Raw genomic sequence first — 24,674 nt, forward strand, 5'->3', positions numbered from 1 at the left:
AGAAGCTTGATATGTTCTGACTCATGATGGGTTATGGAGTGGGTATTAATATGGCCATTAGATACATTTACAGGCAAAGAAGTTTTTAAAATTAGAACCAATAAATTAGAAAAGTGCACGAGTCCAAAGAAGTATTCAAGTATATGTGTACCTCTAAACGACTAGCATAGATACATATTAATGTCTCTTTTATATTTAGTGGAAACTGATCATTTCAAAAAGTTCTATATAATGACCATATTTAATCCAATTTGCACAATTTGTTAAAAAAGAGTCTAGGATCATCAGATCTATGGGAATCATATAAGTAAATGAACATATCTTTATGAAAGTACTTTTAGTCATAAGTGACTTAATCTCTGATTCAGTATTTTTCATGTGATCTAGTGAAACAAGTTCAGACCTATGAATGTGCATCCATGGAATTTCAAACCAGATTAGCAACTAACAAGCTCTGTGTCTTAGGTAAATGGATGTTACAGATCTCAGATGACAATATACTTTGCCCATCTCATGTTATTCCTACTGTGGCCATTTTATTTTATTTTATTTTATTTTATTTTTTATTTATTTATTTATTTTATTTCTAGGAGATAGAGAGAGAGACAGGATGAGCAGGGGAGTGTCAGAGAGAGAGGGAGTCACAGACTGAAACAGGCTCCGGGCTCTGAGCTGGCAGTCAGCACAGAGCCCGACGCGGGGCTCGAACCCACGAACCGCGAGATCATGACCTAAGCGAAAGTCGGATGCTTAACCGACTAAGCCACCCAGGCGCCCCCTAAAAGCAACATTCTTGAGCATTCTCCAGTATTTGTTTAGATTCAAATAATAGATTAAACATGTCACTCCATTTTGAAATAGGCCATGCTGTAGGGAATCCGGTTAAAAAGGAATATGCTGTGAATTAATTTCTGTGTAATTTGGTCACATATTACCATTAACACTGCCTTTTTAATCTCAATTTTTTAATTAATTTAATTTAATCTTAATCTTTTAATTTGAACTTTAGTGTCTTTTTGTTGTGGCATTTATATTTTATGTTAGATACTGAAATCTAAAGTCTGGTTACATTTATTTGTTCATATCTAAGAGAGTGGAACTCCAGAGCTAATTAGAAGCAAAGCCCATGGGAGGGGTTATCAACCAATGTTTCACCAGTGAGTAGCTGTGCCTTTCTTTGGGGAGGTAGGGGTGCAGTTGATGTCTTCCATAGATCAAGAATTTTGTCACTGATTATAAGATATTTGAGTCACAAATTGAAGAAATTACCTAGTTTTCTAAGTAATAAAAATACCATAAACTAGATGAATATACCATGTTATACTAGCTTGAAGCCATGAGTTACTACTTTTCTATCTACTAATGTGTTTACTTTTATTTTTTGTTTTTATTTTTTTGCTCAAAAAATGTTAATAGCAACTTTATTAATAATGGCTCTAAACTGGAAGCAACACAGATGTATTTTTATTTTTTGAGGCTATTTGAGATAGGCATGGCCTACTCAGTGTGAAAGGCCAGAGGCAGGGCTGTCCATATGTTAGATCAATGGTTCTCAAAGTATGGTTAGCATCTTGTTAGAAATGCAAAATCTCGGCCCCACCTAGAAGCTACTGAATCAGAAACTCTGGGGTGTGGCTCAGCAATCTGTATTATAACCAGCAATTCTGATATACATAAAGTCTGAGAAAAACCCTGTGTTGAAGAGAGAGGCCAACAGGGCTGGGATCAGGTGGGAGAAGGGAAAGTAACGGGGCATGAGATCACCTTGTGGGCCTTTGGAAGGACTTTGCCAATTGTGGGAAACAGGAAGCCATTGGAAGGTTTTAAACAGGAGTGCTGTGATATGATAGATACTTTCAACAGATTATTTTGACTATTGTATTGAGACAGAGCTATAAAGGGCCAAAGACTAAAGCAGAGACAACTTAAAAGTCTGTTGCAATAAAGCAGGCTAGAGGCGATGCTGGCTTGGATCAGGGTGGTAGCAGTGGATATAGAGAAACATAGTTGGAGTCCAGAACTAATTTTCAGAGAGAGATGACAGAATTGGCTGATGGATTAGTTGAAACTAAGTACTAGGAGTGGTCACTTGAAAATTTCTCAGGATTTGAGAGATGGAAAATTAGGATATGGAAAAGTAGCAATTAATGGGATCAAACTATAACATGGTATTTTCACCTAGTTTATGGTGTTTTCATTGCCCAGAGAATTTGATCTCAAGAGTGCTAGGTGGAGTGTGTTACCATTCTTACAGAATGCTAGAGAGTCATCACCAGCTATATTCTACTTCCGATAATCTATCAACTGTTAAAGCAACTCTAGGTTAAGGACTTATTAAAAGCAAAGTTCCCAAAGCCTCACCTTTGATAGACTCTTCACTGACCATTCTTTACTTAAAGTTTTATTACCCTTGACTTTGAGACCCCGCACCGTTGTGTTGACCCTTTCTACCTCTTTCATGGCGTCCTCTTAGTCTATTTTTTTTGGTTTCTTTTTCTTTCTTTTTTCTTTTTTTTATAGTTTATTGTCAAGTTGGTTTCCATATAACACCCAGTGCTCATCCCCACAAGTGCCCTCCTCCATGCCCATCACCCCCCTTCCCTCCCCCCCCACACCCATCAGTCCTCAGTTTGTTCTCAGCATTCAAGAGTCTCGCATGGTTTGCCTCCCTCCCTCTCCCCCACTATTTGCCCCCTTCTTCTCCCCCACGGTCCTCTGCTAAGTTTCTCCTAATTCTCCTATACGTGCAAACATATGGTAGCTGTCTTTCTCTGCCTGACTTATTTCGCTCAGCATAACACCCTCAAGGTCCATCCATGTTGCTACACGTGGCCAGATTTCATTCTTTCTCATTGCCATGTAGTATTCCATCGTATAGATAAACCACATCTTCTTGATCCATTCGTCCGTTGATGGACACTTAGGCTCTTTCCATGTTTTGGCTATTGTGGAGAGTGCTGCTATGAACATTGGGGTACATGTGCTCCTATGCCTCAGCATTTCTGTATCCCTTGGGTAAATTCCTAGCAGTGCTATTGCTGGGTCATAGGGGAGTTCTATTGTTAGTTTCCTGAGGAACCTCCACACTGTTTTCCAGAGGGGCTGCACCAGTTTACATTCCCACCAACAGTGTAGGAGGGTGCCTGTTTCTCCACATCCTCACCAGCATCTAGAGTCCTCTGATTTGCTCATTTTAGCCATTCTGACTGGTGCGAGGTGGTATCTCAATGTGGTTTTTGATTTGTATTTCCCTGATGATAAGGGATGCTGAGGATCGTTTCATATGTCTGTTGGCCATCTGGATGTCCTCTTTGGAGAAATGTCTGTTTGTTATCTTCTGCCCATTTTTTCACTGGATTGTTTGTTTTTCGGGTGTGGAGTTTGGAGAGTTCCTTATAGATTTTGGATACTAGCCCTTTATCTGATATGTCATTTGCAACTATCTTTTCCCATTCTGTTGGTTGTCTATTAGTTTTATGGATTGTTTCCTTTGCTGTGCAGAAGCTTTTAATCTTGATGAGGTCCCAATAGTTCATTTTTGCTCTTGATTCCCTTGCTTTTGGGGATGTGTCAAGTAAGAAATTGTTGCGGTTGAGGTCAAGGAGGTTGTTTCCTGCTGTCTCCTCTAGGGTTTTGATGGTTTCCTGTCTCACGTTCAGGTTCTTTATCCATTTTGAGTTTATTTTTGTGTACAGTGTTAGAAAATGATCTAGTTTCATTCTTCTGCATGTTACTGTCCAGTTCTCCCAGCACTGTCTGTTAAGAGGCTGTCTTTTTTCCATTGGATACTCTTTCCTGCTTTGTCAAAGATTAGTTGGCTGTACACTTTTGGGTCCAATTCTGAGTTCTCAGTTCTATTCCATTGGTCAATGTGTCTGTTTTTGTGCCAATACCATACTGTCTTGATGATGACAGCTTTGTAGTAGAGGCTGAAGTCTGGGAGGGTAATGCCTCCTGTTTTGGTTTTCTTCTTCAATATTGCTTTGGCTATTTGGGGTCTTTTATGGTTCCATACAAATTTTAGGTTAGTTTGTTCTATTTTGAGAAATATGCTGGTGCAATTTTGATGGGGATTGCATTGAATGTGTAGATTGCTTTGGGTAGTAATGACATTTTAATTATATTTATTCTTCCAATCCATGAGCATGGAATATTTTTCCATTTCTTTGTGTCTTCTTCAATTTCCTTCATAAGTTTTCTATAGTATCATCATACAGATCTCTTATTTCTTTGATTATGTTTATTCCTAGATATTTTATGTTTTTTGTGCAATTGTGAATGGGATCAGTGTCTTCATTTCTCTTTCTGTTGCTTCATTGTTGGTGTATAAAAATGAAACCAATTTCTGTATGTTGATTTTGTACCCTGCAACTTTGCTGAATTCTTGGATCAGTTCTAGTAGGCTTCTGGTGGAGTCTGTTGGGTTTTTTATGTAGACTATCATGTCGTCTGCAAAAAGTGAAAGTTTGACTTCTTCTTTGCCAGTTCTGATGCCTTTGGTTTCCTTTTGTTGTCTGATGGCTGATGCTAGGACTTCCAGCACTATGTTAAACAACAGTGGTGAGAGTGGACATCCCTGTCGTGTTCCTGATCTCAGGGGGAAAGCTCTCAGTTTTTCCTCATTGAGGATATTGTGAGCTGAGGGCTTCTCATAGATGGCTTTTATGATGTTTAAGTAAGTTCTTTCTATCTCGACTTTCTCCAGGGTCTTTATTAAGAAGGGATGCTGTGTTTTGTCAAATGCTTTTCCTGCATCTGTTGACAGGATTATATGATTTCTATCTTTTCTTTTGTTGATGTGATATATCACATTGATTGATTTGCAAATATTGAACCAGCCCTGTAACCCAGGAATGAATCCCACTTGATCCTGGTGGATAATTCTTTTTATGTGTTGTTGAATTCGATTTGTAAGTATCTTGTTGAGGATTTTTGCATCTGTATTCATCAAGGATATTGGCCTGTAGTTCTCTTTTTTTTGCTGGGTCTCTGTCTGGCTTGGGAATCAAAGTGATGCTGGTTTCATGAAATGAATATGGAAGTTTTCCTTCGATTTCTATTTTTTGGAATAGTTTGAGAAGAATGGGTATTAATTCTGTTTTAAATGTCTGGTGGAATTCCCCAGGGAAGCCATCTGGCCCAGGGCTCTTATTTGTTGGGAGATTTTGGATAACTGATTCGATTTCCTCACTAGTTGTGGGTCTGTTCAGGTTTTCTATCTCTTCCTGTGTGAATTTTGGTAGTGACTGTGTGTTTAGGAATTTGTCCATTTCTTCTAAGTTGTCCAATTTGTTGGCATATAGTTTTTCATGTATTCCGTGATAATTGCTTGTATTTCTGAAGGGTTGGTTTAATCAGTCCATTTTCATTCATGATTTTGTCTATATGAGTGCTCTCTCTTTTCTTTTTGAGAAGCCTGGCTAGAGGTTTGTCAATTTTGTTTATTTTTTCAAAAAACCAACTCTTGGTTACATTGATTTGTTCAACTATTTCTTTGGTTTCTATATTGTTTATTTCTGCCCTGATTTTTAATATTTCTCTTCTTCTACTGGGTTTGGGGTCCTCTTGTTGCTCTCCCTCTAGTTGCTTTAGGTACGCTGTTAGATTTTGCACTTGTGCTTTTTCTAATTTCTTGAAGTAGGCCTGGAGTGCAATGTACTTTTCTCTTAGGACTGCCTTCGCTGTATCCCATAGAGTTTGGATTGTTGTAGTTTCATTTTCATTTGTTTCCATGTATTTTTAAATTTCTTCTCTAATTGCCTGATTGGCCCATTCGTTCTTTAGTAGGGTGTTCTTTAAAAGCCTCCATGTTTTTGGGGGTTTTCCAGACTTCTTCCTGTGATTGATTTCGAGTTTCATAGCATTGTGATCTGAAAGTGTGCATGGTGTGATCTCAATTCTTTTATATTTATTGAGGGCTGCTTTATGTCTCAGTATGTGATCTATCTTGGAGAATGTGCCATGCGCACTTGAGAAGAAAGTGAATTCCATAGCCTCAGTCAGGGTGTAGAGTTCTAAATATATCTGTCATATCCATCTGGTCCAATGTGTCATTTAAGTCCTTTGTGTCTTTATTGATTTTCTGTCTAGTTGATCTATCCATTGCTGTAAGTGGAGTGTTAAAGTCCCTTGCTATTAGCACATTCTTATTGATAAGAGTGTTTCTGTTTGTGATTAATTGTTTTATGTATTTAGGTGCTTCCATATTTGGTGCATAGACATTTATAATTGTTAGCTCTTCCTGTTGGATACACCCTGTAATTATATTATAATGCCCTTCTTCATCTGTCTTTACTTTAAAGTCCAGTTACTGTCTTTACTTTAAAGTCCAGTTTGTCTGATATAAGTATAGCTACTCCAGCTTTTTTTTGACTTCAGTACCATGACAGATATTTCTCAATCTCAAGGTGTCCTCCAGTCTAAAATGAGTTTCTTGTAGACGGCATATAGATGGCTTTTGTTTTTTATTTTTATCAATTCTGCTACCCTATGTCTTTTGATTGGGGCATTTAGTCCATTTACATTCAGTGTTATTATTGAAAAATATGGGTTTAGAGTCCTTTGTGGGATTTATGCTTGTGGTGGTGTCTCTGGTATCTTGCGTTCCTTAAACATTTCCCTCAGAGGGTCCCCCTCGGGATTTCTTATAGGGCTGGTTTAGTGGTGATGAATTCTTTCAATTTTTGTTTATTTGGAAAGTCTTTTATCTCTCTTTCTATTCTGAATGACAGTCTTGCTGGATAGAGGATTCTTGGCTGCATATTTTTTCTGTTCATCACATTGAAGATCCCTGCCATTCCTTTCTGGCCTGCCAAGTTTCAGTAGATAGGCCTGTCACCACTCTGATAGGTTTCCCTTTGTATGTTAGGGCACTTTTCTCCTTCGCTGCTTTCAGAATTCTCTCTTTGTCCTTATATTTTGCCAGTTTCACTATGATATGTTTTGCAGAAGATCGATTCAAGTTACGTCTGAGGGGAGTTCTCTGTACCTCTTGGATTTCAATATCTGTTTCCTTCCCCAGGTCGGGGAAGTTCTCTGCTATAATTTGTTCAAGGACTCCTTCAGCGCCTTTCCCTCTCTTCCTCTTCTGGAATTCCTATGATATGGATATTATTTGATTGTATTGCTGCACTCTTGAACTCTCCTTTCGTGTTCTTGTATCAGTTTATCTCTCTTTTTCTCAGCTTCCTCTATTTCTATAATTGTGTCTTCTAAGTCACTTATTCTCTTTTCTGCCTCTTCAATCCGTGCATTGAATGCCTTCATTTTTTTTTTTAAATTTTTTTTTTTTTTTAATTTCTAGGAGAGAGAGAGATAGACAGCGTGAGCAGGGGAGGGTCAGAGAGAGAGGGAATCACAGACTCTGAAACAGGCTCCAGGCTCTGAGCTGGCAGTCAGCACAGAACCCGACGCGGGGCTCGAACCCACGAACCGCAAGATCGTGACCTAAGCGAAAGTCGGACGCTTAACCGACTAAGTCACCCAGGCGCCCCTGGATGCCTTCATTTTATTTTGCATCTTATTTATAGCATTTTTTAATTCATCACAACTATTTTTAAGCTCCATAGTCTTTGTAGCAATAGTTTCTCTGGTGTCTTCCATGTCTTTTTCAAGCCCAGCGATTAATTTTATGACTATTGTTCTAAATTCTTGTTCAGTTATTTTGCTTATATCTGTTTTGAGCAGTTCTTTAGCTGTCAATTCTTCCTGGATTTCTTTGGAGAAGAGAGCTCTTTCGTTTCGTCATTTTGGTTAGCTTTCTATTTCTTGTTAGTTTTAAAAGCTTGTTATGCTCTCTGCACCTGTGAGCACTGCTGTACCAAAGAAGGCTCTTTGACTGTCCAGAGCCTGTGCGTTGAGAAGGTGTTCTTTGAATGGTATCTCTTGGTCTCTCTTGCTGAGACCTTGGTTATTTTATTTTCCTACTCGTAATGGTATTTAGGACTCTCCACCATGTGTACTTTGGCTTGTTTCTTGAGGTAGCCCTGGCAAAGAAAACAGACAAACACTCAGGGAACAAAGGCACACAAACGCACAGACAAATCCAACAAACACGCAAGCTGAAAGAGAAAACGAAAAAGAAAAAAGAGGAAGGAGGAAGGCGAATAATAAGAAATAAAAATACATAAAAAAGAAAAAAAGAAGAAAAGGAAAGAAAAAAAAACCCAATAGACAAAGAACAGTCTAAAGCATGTAACCAGATTTCACAGCTATAAATAAATAGCCGGGTGCATGCAGTGCTGGTGGAAGAACATAGAGAAAGAGAGAAATGACAGGGCGGGGATGAAGCGAAATTGGAATTGAAATGAGCAGGCAGAAGGAATAAGAGACTTTTTTCAAAGAGCGGAAGAGTGGAATATGGTTGGAGAAGAGGCGAAAGAAATGATGATGATGCTATGCAGAGAAACTATATAGTCTGATTACTCCAGAGAGAAAGAGATGAAAAGGTAGGTAGGTGTAGAATTTACATCTAGAGAATGGATTAAATGTGATTGTTTAAGCAAGACAGTGACCAGAATTAATCAGGGCAGTGCATCCATGTTGGTCTTGCCGTGGCTCTGGTTAAAAAAAAAAAAAAAGAAAGAAAAAAAAAAGAAGGAGAGGGCAGCTCTCTAGCGGGGATGGGTGTGGTTTGGCCCAGTGCGTCCCACGGGAGTCCTGCCTTGGCGGTTGTGGGGAGAAGAGTGGCAGCGCCCCAGTCCCTTCTTGAACCAAGCATTGCAACTCACTCTTTTGAGTGTGATCTCCCTGTGCCAGGGGCGTAGCCAAGGTGGGCCGTGCTCTATAACCCAGGCCAGGCCTCGTTTCCAGATCTCAGCCTGCCCACTCCATTAAAATTGCCCAAAATATACACTCGCAGGCAAACCCCTCAGAGCAGTTTCAAGCCTCTCGCCTTCCCCCTGGGGATCGAGCCAGAAGCCGCTGCTCCCGTCTGCTCCAGGTTGGGCTGGCGAGCGAGGAGCAGTTTCACCCGGGGTCGCCTGGGACCAGTGCGTCCCGCCTATGGTCAGCTGGACAGCAGGAAACCGGGTCCCTCTGTGTCCCATTGCCCGAAATATAAACTCGCTGGCAAATCCTCAGAGCAGTTTCAAGCCTCTGGCCTTCCCCCGGAGGATCCAGCCGAGCCAGAAGCACAAAGGCGCGGCCACCACGGGTCCCCTCCAGGTCGAGCTGGTGAGCAGGGAGCAGTTTTCCCGGGGGTCTCCTGGGACGAGTACGTCCCGCCGAGAGTCAGCTGGAGAGCAGGAAACTGGATCCCTCTGTGTCCCGAGAGGAGGTTTTTCTCTTCTCCAGTGACAGGGACAGTGTCTTGAGCAGTTTCGGCCACTCTCTTTTCCCCCTAGACTCACTTCAGCTCCCCGTAGAGGGGGATCCCCCCCTCCCCACCGTGTCTCCAGTCCCGCCCCAATTTTATCTTCCCCAGTTTGCACTCACGCTAGAAGGTTTTCTCAGCAGACTCTGTCTCCTTTTCCTCCCAAACTCCTGGATTCTGTAAGGGTTCCTGTGGCTTCAGGCCTTCTCCGTGTGATATATGGGGGTGAGTGAGATGTACAGAGCTCCCTACTTCTCCGCCATCTTACCCTCTCCCCTGATTTCTTTTTCTTTGATCATCTTCTTGATTTGAGGTTTTCCTGAAGTATTGTACCTTGTTTTTGTGTTCTCTGTCAGTAGTTTCACGCAGTCCATCCCGCCCATGCATTGCCAACTCCCAGATGTGTATCTCCAACCCTTTCCTGATCACTACAGCTGAATTTTCAGTTGTCTGTATCCTCACTACATTCGAAAGTAAACTCATTACCTTCTCTTGCTCCAGCTGTGCTTTCTGTATTTCTTATCAGTTTATTAATATTACCAACACCACCCCCTTCTCTCCAGTGAATGTCTAGGCTGTCAGCTCAACCTATGAAATCTTCTCCCCTTCCTTTTATGCCCCACCTGCTGCTCCCTTAATTCAGTTGTCAGCTGTCTCTACCTGGGAGTGCTCTGGCAGATTCCTACTGCCTTCGCTGGTTCCAGGGTAAAGGATCAGTGTGGTTTCTTTGTTTGTGTGTTTGTTTAACTTAAAGCAAGTACTGTTTGAAAGTCAGCCTTTTCGTCTACGGTCAAAAAATAATTCTTTTAAAACTTTTACAATTTTCCTGTGTAGTATTTATTTTCACTTATAAAAGTAGGAGTAAAAATCATTATAGCTGTGGAAGGCCAGTCTATGATTACTTTAATCTTTTGGCTCCACTAAAGAGTCTTTTCTCATTTTTATGATTGTCTGCAGAAGAATCAGGATAAATGAGCTTATAGGATTGTAAGGAAGGCTTTGGGTAAGTATAAAGATAGAGAACCTAAAACATAAGATACCAGATAGAGCTGACTCAATCGTTGAAGGGCAGTTGTTTTTATTTATTTTTTATTTATTTTTATTTTTTTTGTTTTTGTTTTAAATGTTTTTTATTTATTTCTAGGAGAGAGAGAGAGAGAGAGAGAGAGAGACAGCGTGAGCAGGGGAGGGTCAGAGAGAGAGGGAGTCACAGACTGAAACAGGCTCCAGGCTCTGAGCTGGCAGTCAGCACAGAGTCCGACGCGGGGCTCGAACCCACGAACCGCGAGATCATGACCTAAGCGAAAGTCGGACGCTCAACCGACTAAGCCACCCAGGCGCCCCGAAGGGCAGTTGTTTTTAAAACTTGCTATTCTATAAAGGTAAAGGTTAAATGTTCCAAGATAAAAAGATATTTCAATAAAAAGGTTTCCTATTTTAACAAGAGAGATTTAATAATGATGGATCAAATCAACTTTATCTTGCCCTCTTACCTGAGTCAAAATTTACCTAAATTATAATGATTAACTCGAATAATTTTTCCTGGATTTTTATCTTTTCAACAATAGATATATATTAGAGTAGATAATTGTTGTGGGTATATAACAGTAGTATATAATTAGAAAACAATCAACACACAGTGATTCTGTAAATTGTTTAAATTCTGTTATCTGAGCTCTAACGTTTTCTGCTTCTGGGTGCTAGGTATAAAAGAGTCAGAAATGGCGCTCTCTATCTTAGAGACAACATATATATTTTTAAAGCTTATCAGTCTATTTTCCAAGAGCAAATTGCCAGGCACAGTTTGATTAGTGGTTTCCCACTCTAGGCAAAACTGATTTCTTGGGGCACCTGGGTGCCTCAGTCGGTTAAGCGTCTGACTTTGGCTCAGGTCATGATCTCACGATTTGTGGGTTCGAGCCCTGCATCAGGCTCTGTTCTGACAGCTAGCTCAGAGCCGGGAGCCTGTTTCAGATTCTGTGTCTCCCTCTCTCTCTGACTGTCCCCTGCTCGCACGCGCTCTCTCTCTCTCAGAAATAAATTAAAAATATTAAAAAATTTAAAAAAACCCTGATTTCTTTTGCTTTAAACCGCTTCTCAGAGAGCTCATTTGATTCTCTGAAGTTACTTTGTAACATTTAGCTTTTTAATTCATTAATTCAGAAAATACTTCTGAACCCTTACGGTATGCCAAGTGCTATTGTGTGCTAGGGAATCATCAATAAATAAAACGGAAAATGTTCCTGCCTCCACTGAGCTTACATCCCAGTGAAGAAGCTGGCAAAACCTTTCCCTAATAATTGTAAGTTAGATTTCCAGTTCAAATTGTAAAACTTCTAAAATAAAGAAAAAATAAATCCCAGTAATGATATTAATAACTCTGACATAACTTTGGTGTAGTTACAGTCTCAGTATTCCTTCCTAAATTTGGCATAATTCTCAATTTTACAGGTTCTTGTCAGAAAGCCTAATTGTTAGATACAAACAAAACTTGCATACTCCTATTGGTTCTCAATTTTAGAGCATGCTTCTTTACATTATTTTTTTAAATGTTTATTTATTTATTTTGAGAGAGCAAGAGAGAATGAGTAGAGGAGGGGCAGAGAGAGAGGGAAAGAGAGAATCCCAAGCTGACAGCCCAGAGCCCGACATGGGGCTCAACCTCGTGAACCGTGAGATCATGACGTGAGCTGAAATCAAGAGCTAGACACTTAACTGACTGAACCACCCAGGTGCCCCTACAATATGTTTCTTAAGTTATAAATACCAATTCATAGCCATAGCTTTGTAGAGTGGAACTACTTATGTATAACCTAAACCATTTCAGTCATCTGGATTTTTAACTCCCCCCTTCCTTTGAAGCTTTATTGAGGTATAATGGACACAAATAAACTACACAGATTCAAAGCCCACAATTTGAAGAGTTTCAGTCCATAGTGTGTACATGTGAAACCATTACTGCAACCAAGATTATGAGCCTAGGCATCACCCCTGCACATTCAGAAAGATATTAGGGTGTGTGTGTGCATGTATGTGTGGGTGTGTTTTACCATATTATGTTTTATGAAATATTTCAAGCATATAAAAATATATAATAGGGTTTCTAATTCCTGTTACTGGCAGAACGAAGTCATGAGTGACACTTACCAGCAATTAACAAACTGAAGGCAAGAGAAAGTGATCAAAAGTAGGTAGAAACTAGAGGTCCCCCTTGAAGGACCACGTCTGCAATGAGTAAGCATTGCAAAGTTTATAACTTTTTTGCCTGAGTGAGTTTCCCTAATCCCTGGATCTCATGTGGCATAGACCCCATAGTCTTAACCAGTTTGAGGTGACAGAGGTCAGGGAGTCTAACAAAAAACAAAAAACATACAACTAGACAGAAACGTGAGAGGGACCTGTTCTTGAAAGACAAATATACTGGCTAAGATTTGTGAGTTTTTTGCTTTTGTTGATCAAATGCCTTTTGTGACTTATGCATAAGTATAGGGGCAGAAAGCTGAAGTTTTTTTTTTTTTTTATTGTCATGAATTATTAGATAACAGAGCTTGGAGCTGACAGAGCAGGTAGAAATTTATGGGGATATCCCAGCGGCAGTAGAACCTGTAGAAAGAATGAGCCCCAAAATCTGGGTATAAATTCTGCTCAAATCTTTGGCTGACCATTAAACTATACAGGTGCAGGGGGAGAGGGAGAGTGTGTGTGTGTGCATAGGAGCAAGCAAGAGCAGGGGAGGGGCAGAGAGAGAGGAGTCAGAGAATCTCAAGCAGGCTTTGTACTGTCAGCAAAGAGTCTGATGTGGGGCTCAAACTCATGAACTATGAGATCATGACCTAAGCCGAAATCAAGGAGTTGGTCACTTAACTGACTGAGCCAGCCAGGTGCCCCTGGAGCACATATTTAATGTATGTGTGTATATTTATTTCTAGGAGAGAGAGAGAGAGAGAGAGAGAGACAGCGTGAGCAGGGGAGGGTCAGAGAGAGAGGGAATCACAGACTCTGAAAAAGGCTCCAGGATCTGAGCTGGCAGTCAGCACAGAGCCCGACACGGGGCTCGAACCCACGAACCGCGAGATCATGACCTAAGCGAAAGTCAGAAGCTTAACCGACTAAGCCACCCAGGAGCCCCTGTATTTTTAAGACTAATACTTCAATGGAGACTTCAAGTACACTTGTTTCATCTATTTACATATTAAATATATTTTTTCCAATATCAAGTATAGTAACTATATTTGTAAATCTATACTTTCAAGGTCATTCCAACCCACTTTTTTCTTTAGTCCCAGTAAATTTTAAAACCTATCTATAACTCATGTGCTTCCGGATCAGAAAAATAACATATACATCTATGAAGAAGGGTGTAGGGATTATAAAAAGTAGAGATTGCAGGCTCAACCTAAGGCATTTAGATTAAAAAAATTAAAACCATGGTACTGGCCAAAACATCTTCAGGCTCTAGCCACCTCAGCTCTACTCTTTCCTTAAAAACTCGTTAGTGTCTTTGCAAAAATATTGGCCTATTTTTCTTGTACTTTAAGACGTATAAATTAATCCAGGTTATATTGAAGTCTTTATCAGATCACATTCTACTATATCATATTCTTTTCAGATTTTCTAGCCAGATTTTCAGGTCAGCTAATTGAATAAAAGTAGATCTAGCAAAAGCCTTTTAACAGAACACTTTGTGCTTCTTCCTCTCTACTGTGGAAAAATTGAGACGGTTCATACTGATCCTAGGCCACTGGACAGTATGTTAGGTCAGCCCAATTCTTGGACAGCACAGGTTTATTTTCAGTATCCTGCCAAACTCACACTTCTACCCCTAATGCATGCCCATACCATAAGTATTTTCCTTACATGTTAAATTTGGATCAACATTTCTCTCTCTCTCTCTCTGTTTTTATCCTTCTAAAAATCTTTGCTGTGTAATTTTTTAAAAAAGGTGATTTTTGTTTGTGAACGTATTCTACTTTATTTCACATAATACATTGTGAATTCACATTATAGATTATATTTCATAAAATATATGTTATTTCACATCATACATTAACTTGTTATTTATTATTTATGTTAGAGTAAAAGAACTATAGATTCAGAGACTTATAGATCTGGATGGGACTTAGAAATTGTGATCTTCATCATTTACAAAACAGAGCAATTGAATAGCGTCACAATGTTCTACCAGTATGGGTTTGGTCAGTAGAACTGCCATCGTACATATTGTGCCGATAAGGAATTTAATAGAGCAATTTGGGCTTACACAAATGTGGGGGAAAGAAAGATCTCTGATGGAAGGGTCAGAGAAATAACCTGAAACACTGGAGAAGGGGAAGAAAACCATGGGTGCATTGCAGTGTAGACATCTGGATGCCTACCATGTCTGGCTACTGAGATGTTACAGAAATAATGGCCTCTCCTTCAGTTCTGCCTTCCAGATCTTAGGCAGACTCCTGTCACTGGCAGACTGTAACCTGTAGCTCTACAGAAGACGATTGTGAGGAAGGTAGCTCCAGGCTTTAGCAGGAACTATAGCGATGGTACAAGTGAACCTGGCACAGTAGCGTACCTGATTCACAGCACCCATCCATTCTGTGACTCACCTTTCTTGACCTTTTCCTAGACCTGAGTGTATGTGTGTCTCTACCTCTCCTGATCATCAAGCAATCCTAGAGTTTTGACATCTTCTACTTTTTCATGGAATCATTTTCGATTGCTTCTTATACCTATAGACTTCTTTCTAAAAGTTACTAAAACTAACACTAATTTCTGTCATGCCTATTTCTTGAACATTAAACCTGAAGTAGATTCACTCTTTAAACATTATGTCCACCTGATTACTCCCTGGAGCAAAGACTCAGGTTGTTAGAACTACAAACACAAATTTCATGAATTATGTAGATTTCCAGGCTTAGGAAAGAAATCTAAATTAAGGCAGCCTCAATAATTATACTGAAAAATAGAGAAATCTTAATATTTGCATTGCTGGATACTTTGGGACTAGATCCCAGAGGGAGGTTTGAGAATACAATCTGTTTTCCAAATTGATAGTGGAAATGTTGATGTAGCACTTAATCTGCTGGTCTGAAGCCAGTGAGCTAAACTCTACTCTGTCCATAAACTACTCATAAATAACAATCCTTATGTATCTCCTACTTTACCCCGTTCACTTATTTTCCATGACCGAGCAGTTGATGAATAATTGAAACCCAACTTGGTATGATTTTTATTAATAAACATTGTTCACTGCTTTCCAAATGATTGCATTAGAAAAACTCGACAGATTTGGATATATGTGTTTTGAATCCTAAATGGTTAAGAAGCAATAATTTAGCTTATAGAGCAATTGAATAACAATTTTTTAGAGGGTATTCTTCCATTTAACAGAAAGATGTATAAATTTTAATAGTGCAGTACACAATGAAAATTTATATGTGAACTGGAAGAATTTTTTATTGCTAACAGTTTTAGTCATGGCTCAACTATAAATTATGTACATATAAATGATTTGTTTAATCCTGGGTTTTCTGGTCACTCATTTTTCAAATTAGACTAGTTTCGTGATGTGGAATAAAACGCTAGCAGCTCAAAATTATGTAATTATTCGTATTGGGCTTCAATATGTAAAATTTGACATGTAAGGATGACATTTGATGATGTTAGTTGTAAACAGCAGGCAAATGGATAGTATTAACTGGTCCACTAGCTCTTGTGAGCTAGTAGTTAAATTTAAAAAAAAAATTTTTTTTCCTAAACATCTTGTGCAAGCTAAATGTGAGATGCAAGGCTGATAGTGAAATTAGATTTATATTAAGTAAAAATGTGAGTTCATCAGATTTATTGAAGAATTGTCTTTGGCTTTAAGATTTCATATGCTGTTGAAACAGAGTTGAAAGCATATGATTATTAGTCAGTGATGAAAGTATCTATCTTAACAGGTAAATATTGGGAAGATGGATTCACCCATTGAAAAGTGGAACCTAATAATTGGCAACTTGGCTTTAAAGCAGGTAAGTGATGCACATATTTGCTTATAGATCTTGGGTTTATACATCTTGGGTGCTACCTGTAAGAATGGAATAAATCCTAGTGCTCTAAAGACTGCCATTTAATTGTTTCAGGGGCTCAAAACAATAATACAGTACGATGAAAAAGTGATAGAATAAATGGATACCTATGATCTCGAAAAGTTTTCTTTCCCTAGGAATTGATCAGGTTCTTCCAAATACAAAAAATAAATAATTAAAATATAAAAATATGTATAAAATTTTAATCATAAATATGTAATAGAGCCAGAATTTGAGTACTTGAGTTAATATCTGTACAAATAAGTATTTAGCACTTCATTGCTTAGGTGCTTTTTTTTTCTACCTTTTTTAAAGTAAGTCTTCTTTAAACTTAACTCTTTTATGTATTATGGTCATATATTTATTTAAACTTGAGTTTTTCCTAATTTGTTAATGTTACTAGAGCTCATGTAAATGAACACATTAAATTGTCAGTTACATATACACTAAATTGTAGATTATATATGGATTATCTGCAGGTACTGCTGATCTCTTCCTCTTCCACTACTTCCTACTAGGCCCAAGTCACAGGACTGCGTCCCTTCCAGCAAGTGGGCTCACGGAGTGCTATTTTAATGTTAGCTCAGTTAGGACATCATGTTGATAAGCATGGTTGCAGAAGAGTAATTTCATGTAATATATTCCAAAGACATCGAAATAAAATAATTTTTTTGCAATATTGGCCTAAAAAAATATCTGTCTAGCTGCTTCTAAGATCACACGGTTAGACATAAGAAAATCTGTGATTTAAACTGAGCTCTAATGTTAAGCAGCTGCATAAACTTTGTTAATTTACTTAACTTTTCTGGGCTTCCTTCCCCCTTCTTTTAAATCACAGTGTTGTATTAGACGTGTCTACAATCCTTTCCAGCTTGAACTTGTAGAAACCTATGCAGGGGTAATAATCAAAATATTTAACAACAAACAGCCTTCTATAAATTAATATGCAAATTAAAATTTGAAAATATATTCCATTTGTCTTTTAATATTCTAACCTCTTACCAAGCAATTTGAGTGGTAGTGTAAATTATTCATCACATCATTCTAGTAATTTCTATCTCAGTGTAACTTTTCCTTCTGTTCTTTGTCTGCATCCTTCCCTTGTCATCCTCCCTCCCCGTAAGCTGTTGGTCAGAATGGGAGCCACAGATGGCTCTGGATTCCAGTACATGGACTGGCTTCAGACACACTGTGAGCACCTAGAAATTCTTCTCAAATATTGAGCACAACTGTGTTTTCATAGAGAAAAGAATCTTTACAAAGATTTTGTCGGATCGTCAGAGGAGTCCATGACACAAGCACGATTAGGAATCTGTGAATTAGGTTCCATTAGGGCTTCCTTAATTCTCACATTCTACTTAATAGGATTCTTAGAGTTCACGGTCAGTGTTACTATTTTTAATGTTTATTTACCTTTGAGAGAGAGATAGAGAGAGAGAGAGAGAGACAGCCAAGTAGGGGAGGGGCAGAGAGAGAGGGAGACAAAGAAGCTGAAACAGGCTCCAGGCTCTGAGCTGTCAGCACAGAACCCGATGCGAGGCTCAGACTCAAGAGCTGTGAGATCATGACCTGAGCCGAAGTTAGACGCTTAACCAACTGAGCCACCCAGGTGCCCCAGTGTTACTGGATTCTTTAGTTGCTGGATTGCTTTGCGCCAGTGCTGTGGGAAGCACTTTTTATGTTTATGTAACTCATTTAAATCTCAGTTTTCAAATTTGATATTGTTGTCACTTTACAGATCATGATTGTGGTTATCTGTGAGGTTATTTTTTTTTTAATTTTTTAAAATGTTTTTGTTTATTTCTGAGAGAGAGAGAGACAGCATGAGCAGGGGAGGGTCAGAGAGAGAGGGAGATACAGAATCTGAAGCAAGCTCTAGGCTCTGAGCTAGCTGTCAGCATGGAGCCTAAGGCGGGGCTCAAACCCATGAACTGTGAGGTCATGACCTGAGCCAAAGTCGGATGCTTTACCGACTGAGCCACCCAGGTGCCCCTGTGAGGTTATTTTTTAATGTCAATTTAAAAAATAGATAAGAGCTGAGGGAGAACAAGGAATAAATCTATTTTGCCTACTATGTGGCCCAAGACCCAGCATAGCGCCTTGTACGTGGTAGATTCTAAATAAGTTACTTGCTAGACAAATTAATTTAAATAAGTTGCCACAAGATTAGGTGAGATAGCCAAGAGTGAGATTCTTATCATTTGATCATAAAATCCAGTCTCTTCCCAGCACTGCCTCTGAAGTCAGACTTCAGTTGTGTGGATTGGGTACACGGTTCAGTTTCAGTCTTAAGGTCGGTCGGTATCTTCTCAGATGATCTGTGGATTTCACCGTCAAAGTCACTTTGAGTGCTTGATAAAAACAGATTCCTGGACCCCATCCCATACCCACTGGCACCAGATGGTGGCAGTTCAAGAACTCACTGCCTTGGGGGAATATTAAAACTAAAACAGAGTGGCTTCTTCAAAAGGTAATGCGACTCAATGACCAGATGCAATCCTTTCTTCTGATTTTTGGTATGCATATTTACATAATCAAGAAGTAAATACTGTTTTTGAAATGAATAATTCAGTTGGACTTTCTAAAAACATTGTTAGGTTCAAGCAACAGTGGTTGGCTTTCTAGCGGCTGTGGCAGCAATTATCCTGGGCTGGATTCCAGAGGGGAAATACTATCTTGACCATTCCATACTCCTGTGCTCTAGCAGTGTGGCCACGGCCTTCATCGCATCTCTTCTGCAGGGTAAGTAGATTTAGAAATGGCTACTCTACCGCCTTTCACTTTCAAATAATTTCTTTTCCATGTTGACTATTTTTCTTGAAATTATGCCCCTTCATTTATAGAACCACAGAGAAAAAACTTTTAAGTTTTTATGTAAGTCCCAGTTAGTTAACATACAGGGTAATAGTGGTTTCAGGTGTACAATATAGCGATTCAACACTTCTGTACGTTACTCAGTGCTCATCACAATAAGTTTACTGTTAAGGCCCTTCATTTGTTTCACCCATCCTTCCACCCAAATCCATTCTGGTAACTATCAGTTTGTCCCCTGTAATTAAGTCTGTTTCTTGGTTTGCCTCTCTCCCTTTTCCCTGTGCTCTTTTGTTTTATCTCTTAAATTCCACATGTGAGTGAAATCATACTGTCTTTGTCTTTCTCTGACTTATTTAGCTTAGCATAATACCCTCCACCTCCATCCACATTGTTGCAAATGGCAAGATGTCATTCTTTTTTACGACTAAATAATATTCCATTGTATATATGTACCACAGTCTTCTTTGTTTATTCCTTCAGTTAATGGACACTTTGGTTGTTTCTATAGTTTGACTATTGTAGATAATGCTTCTAAAATATCAGGGTGCATGTATCCCTTTGAATGAATATTTTTGTATTCTTTGGGTAAATACCTAGTAGTGCAATTGGTACATCATAGGGTAGTTCTATTTTTAACTTTTTGAGGAAACCTCATGCTGTTTTCCATAGTGTCCATACCAGCCTGCATTCCCACCAAGAGTGCAAGGGGGAGAGAAGATTTATCTACAAAGTTTTAAAATACCTTATTTCACATATACCTATATTTGTTGTATGTAAACCTTAGAACAAAACAGGTTTTCTGAGGTTGTCTCCTGGCATTAGGTACTCTGGTAGAATTCCCAAATGAGATCAAGAAAATAGCCTAGATATTCATTAGTTTTTGTAAATTAAATTAATTGAGAAACTCCTTTCTGGAAATCATGCAGAGGACTTACTGGCTTGTCATTTGAGTAGCAAGGATCCCAGGAACTCTGAATTTCAAAAGCTGTAAACTTTAAAAAATTTTCAGATTTCAAAAAATTTTTCCCACTATTCCTGTGGCAATACAAATATAACCATACGCTCAACACAGTATATTGCTGGCTTTAGACTTTGAAAGAGTCAGAGTTTTAAAAATTAACTACATTTGGAGCACCTGGGTAGCTCAGTTGGTTGAGTATCCAACTCTTGATTTCGGCTCAGGTCATGGTCTCATGGTTTGTGAGATCAAGCCCTGCATCAGTCTCTGAACTGACTGCATGGAGCGTGCTTGGGCTTCTCTCTCTTCTCTCTCTCTCTCTGCCCCTTCCCCTCCCTCCCTCCCTCCCTCTCAAAACAAATAAATAAATAAACTTAAAAAAGTTAACTACATTAAAATTTTTCAGTTGGGATATCATTCTTTCTGTTTGTTAAGAACTTAACATTAGAGAACTAGCCTATTATGAAATCAGTCATTCTTATTTTATAAATATCGTCTTACCCTTAAATCACCAGCAAGGCAAAAAATAGAAAATTCTTATGTCAGGTGAATATACAACTGTTAAGCTAACTTTTTTGGTTAGGTTCTGGGACTTTAGAGAATCTTATTAAGATTAAGACTTGACTTTCAAAATATGTTCAAGCATTTTGTTTTGGTACTTCAATTATATTAAGGGTAGTTTCTTATCTATACATAGAATTACTAGAGAATTAAGTGGTGTTAACACTGGCCAAAGCAGGATGAAATTAAGCTTTTGGGAAATTAATTTCTGGTTGAAAGAAAAGTTGGGGTACCTGGGTGGCTCAGTTGGTTAAGCATCAGACTCTGGCTCAGGTCATGATCTCATGGTTCATGAGTTCGAGTCCCACGATGAGCTCTCTGCTGTCAGCACAGTGCCTGCTTCTGATCCTCTGTCTGCATCTCTCCCCACCCCCTCAAACATAAAGAAACACACACAAAAAGTTAAAACATTAGCTTCTTTTTCTTTAAGTTCATTTGCTTCTCTTTTCTACTCTTGTTTCATTTATAAATAATTGTTTAAAAGTTTTAAGTAAAAACTATTGGTATTGCCTAGGATTTTCAAAACCATAAGAATTCAGACCTTTAAAATACATTTACTTAAAGCATGTTACTTTGAATAATGTGTGTTCTAATTTTATGATAGTTGGACCTTTATGTATATAGAGAGAGCAGATACTATTAACCACTTTTTGTAAGAAAACTGACTCAGTTAAGGTGACTTGTCCAATTTCATCAGCTTGTTTGCAGAAAATCAGAATTAAAACCTGTTTCCTCACTCCCAGCTCTTTTCGCTGGCCCATGACGGCAAAATATTTGTTTTCAGTGGAAAAGATGGATGGCATTCTGTCCTAGGAAAAATTTCCATGTTGATCTTTAAATATGCTGACTTTGAAAAAAGAATTTGGGGTGCCTGGGTGGCTCAGTTGGTTAAGTGTCTGACTTCAGCTCAGGTCATGATCTCACTTTGTGTGTTCGAGCCCTGTGTCAGGCTCTGTGCTGATAGCTCAGAGCCTGGAGCCTGCTTTGGATTCTGTGTCTCTCTCTCTCTGCCCCTCCCCCATTTGTGCTCTCTCACTCTCTATCCCTCTGTCTCTCTCTCTCAAAAAAAAAAAAAAAAAAAACATTAAAAAAATAGAAAACAAATTCTTTGTGATCACATCTTGATTATTACATAATACATTTAAAATTGTTTTCTATTGCTTTTTTTTTCCTTTTTACAATATTATGGGAAAGGTAGTCTATAGATTGAAAACATCTCCAGAATATAAGAGGTGAGACATTATTTGAAGCAAGATAAAAATTCTACTTTTAATAATTTTGGCTTTATGGGGTAGTAGAAAACATTGAACTAAAGTTACTTACAAGCTCTTTGACCTTCCACAAGAAATTAAGCTCTGCTCCCAGGACCTCAGTTTTTTTTTAATCTATAAAATGAGTAATACTAGAATACAATCATTTTGAGTCATTTTCAGTCTAAAAATGTAGTGAGATTCAGATCCCCCCAACCCCATAGCCATATTTAGGCTTCCATACTGGTCCATGGGTAGCATATAAGTAAACTAATCTTACATATTTCCTGCACTGCATCCTCTAAATGTTGGCATGAGAAAATCTATACAATTGGGTATGGATATAAATGTTATCACTCCCCTTCCCCATTTCTATGATTCAAGAAAATATTTAGGAGAACAAGTACACAGTCATATTTTCATCTTCTGTTCTCTAGTTGAAGGTTCATAGAATCTTTGGTTTAAAGAATATCCTTTACAACGACTGCCTTTTGTGTTCTGGTCTCCAGTGTTCAAGTTTTAATTACTTCCCTCTTAATACTTCAATCCTTTCAAATAACAAAATGAAGCAAGCATTCTGGCTACCACCGTGTAGACAAAGCTGTTTTTGTTGGCCTTCTTCCCAATTGCTGTGCATATAAATATGAATCGCCTTTCTTTGATATTTTCATTCTTTATTTGAGGGTTAAAATAAAATCTTTGGGTTTGATACATATACACAAATACATTACATCTAAGACCTACATCTTACTAAATTTGAAACTTTAGCTTGAATGTTATTTTACAGTAGCTTTTCAGGTATTTTACAGTAGCTTTTCAGGTCTCTAAATGCAACACTGAACTTCTCAAATCTTCTATGATCCCTACCTGGAATTTGCTGAAAGGCATTTTGCCAGAGCATTAGAGTAAAATGTTTTGTTTGCTTTAGTCAGCTTATCTAAGCAGTCTAACTGGAAGTGATGTACTCACTCTTTGTCTAGCTTTTATATTTCAGTATTTAGGGGATTGATTTTCTCTAAATCATAGCATAAAAAGTAATGAGTTTTCTTTCTTCCAGGAATAATAATGGTTGGGGTTATCGTTGGTTCAAAGAAGACTGGCATAAACCCTGATAACGTTGCTACTCCCATTGCTGCTAGTTTCGGTGACCTCATAACTCTTGCCATATTAGCTTGGATAAGTCAGGGTTTGTACGCCTGTCTGGGTGAGTTGACTTGATATTAAATATTAATTAAAAATTAATTAAATATGCTCTTCAGAGTCTCTTTAAATAATTGTTGCAACAATGTCTTGAACCCGTGGCCTTCGTCTGCAGTAGAACTGTGGTTGGGACTGATTAGAACAATAACTGCCATTTGTTGTATACCTACTATGTGTTGCGGTTCTCATATTCCCCCCCCCCCCTTTTTTTCCCTCTTCTTATACTATAAGGTAAGAATTATCATCCCTAATTTCAGATGAGAAAACTGTGGATCATAGAGGTTATACATGTTACCCACTACTGGTAGGAAGGCTGAACACAGGCCTCGTGGTCTGTGAATTCTGCCCCTTCACTAAGTGTGTAACCAGGGAGGAGTCAACCCACAGTGTTTTGATATGTGCATTGTACACTGTCCCAGAGCATAAGGTATTAGACTCCTTCACCTGTTCACAGGCAGGTAGCTGGACAACTTGGAGACCTCACCTCCCCAGAGGAACAGGTTAACTGCATTGGGGAAGGGAAGCTGTCATCAGTAGGCTGGATCCCAAAAGAGAAAAGGGATGAGTTAGGCATGGCTATGTCCCTTTCCCTAGTCTTACCGTTAGGTCAGTCTCTCCCACTGTGAGGATGAGGTAAGAGAAATGAAAGGGGAAGCAGAAGCGGGTAAAGGGTTTCTTTCTAGTATTATTCTATGGGTCTTGCCAAGACCATTGAGGGTAGGGTGGGGCTGGGGCTGGAAGGTGGTTCTAGGATGGGTTCCCTTACGTACACAGAAAGAAAGGTACATTATTTTCAGACCTGGGAACCTAAATTAACATGAAGTCAGTTGTAACACATTTCTCAGGTGCTGATATCTCCTCAGTTGAGGTCCCAGGAGTAAGAAAGTAAGAAAGGTAATGCTATTGAAGAATGCCATAATAAATATAATTGTTACAATGATACAGACTCAATATTATGATATTCCAGAAGATAAATCAACTTTTGAGGAAAATAATGTGTACTGACTTAAAAAAAAATGTGTGTTTTTTAAATCTCTCTAGTTATGAGCTTCTTACAAAAGACTTCATCATGTGTTGCTATCTAAAGCTTTCACTATTTTGAGGGTTGTATGTGATACATTAGTAGTTTAGCTGGATGAATAAATGAAAAAGCAAAACAGAATGATTTCTATTTTGAAAAGTAATTTTATTATTAAATACTGCTTAGGCTTTTCTGGGCCTTTACTTGTCTTATGAAAGGTGGCTCAATGTAATTCAAGATGAATTAATCAAAATAGGCTCGTTACATGTTATCTGTATCACTTATTTCCCTAAAGTGCTCTCTATATTTTTTTGATGGGCTGCTGATTGAGTCCATAGTTGATTTAACAGAGAAGGGTTTTTCTGGGGTCAGTGTTTGATTATAACTTGCCTACACTGTGAGCACTAGAGGGCCTCGTAAGATCATTATAGTATTTGTGGTGTTCTGGTTTAAATTCCAAAGCCCCATTCATCCTGCTGAGATGCCTAATTCT

General features: G+C 38.6%; 1 protein-coding gene across 5 annotated transcripts in view; it reads left to right on the forward strand.

Moving 5' to 3' along the window:
* The window catches only part of SLC41A2 (solute carrier family 41 member 2), a 127,760-nt gene that overhangs the window by 51,729 nt on the left and 51,357 nt on the right, over positions 1 to 24,674 (forward strand). For all 5 annotated transcript variants that reach the window (XR_005531856.1, XM_039252905.1, XM_039252903.1 and 2 more), the window contains exons 4-6: positions 16,249 to 16,320; positions 18,975 to 19,119; positions 23,018 to 23,164. Coding sequence is in view for 4 of the 5 variants with exons in the window: in XM_039252905.1 (XP_039108836.1) it covers positions 16,249 to 16,320; positions 18,975 to 19,119; positions 23,018 to 23,164 (364 nt within the window). In the remaining variant the exon portion in view is untranslated. The remainder of the gene's footprint in view (positions 1 to 16,248; positions 16,321 to 18,974; positions 19,120 to 23,017; positions 23,165 to 24,674) is intronic.

This window comes from Hyaena hyaena, unplaced genomic scaffold (assembly GCF_003009895.1).
Source record: "Hyaena hyaena isolate Hyena2069 unplaced genomic scaffold, ASM300989v1 scaffold_432, whole genome shotgun sequence".
NCBI classification, from domain to species: Eukaryota; Metazoa; Chordata; class Mammalia; order Carnivora; family Hyaenidae; genus Hyaena; species Hyaena hyaena.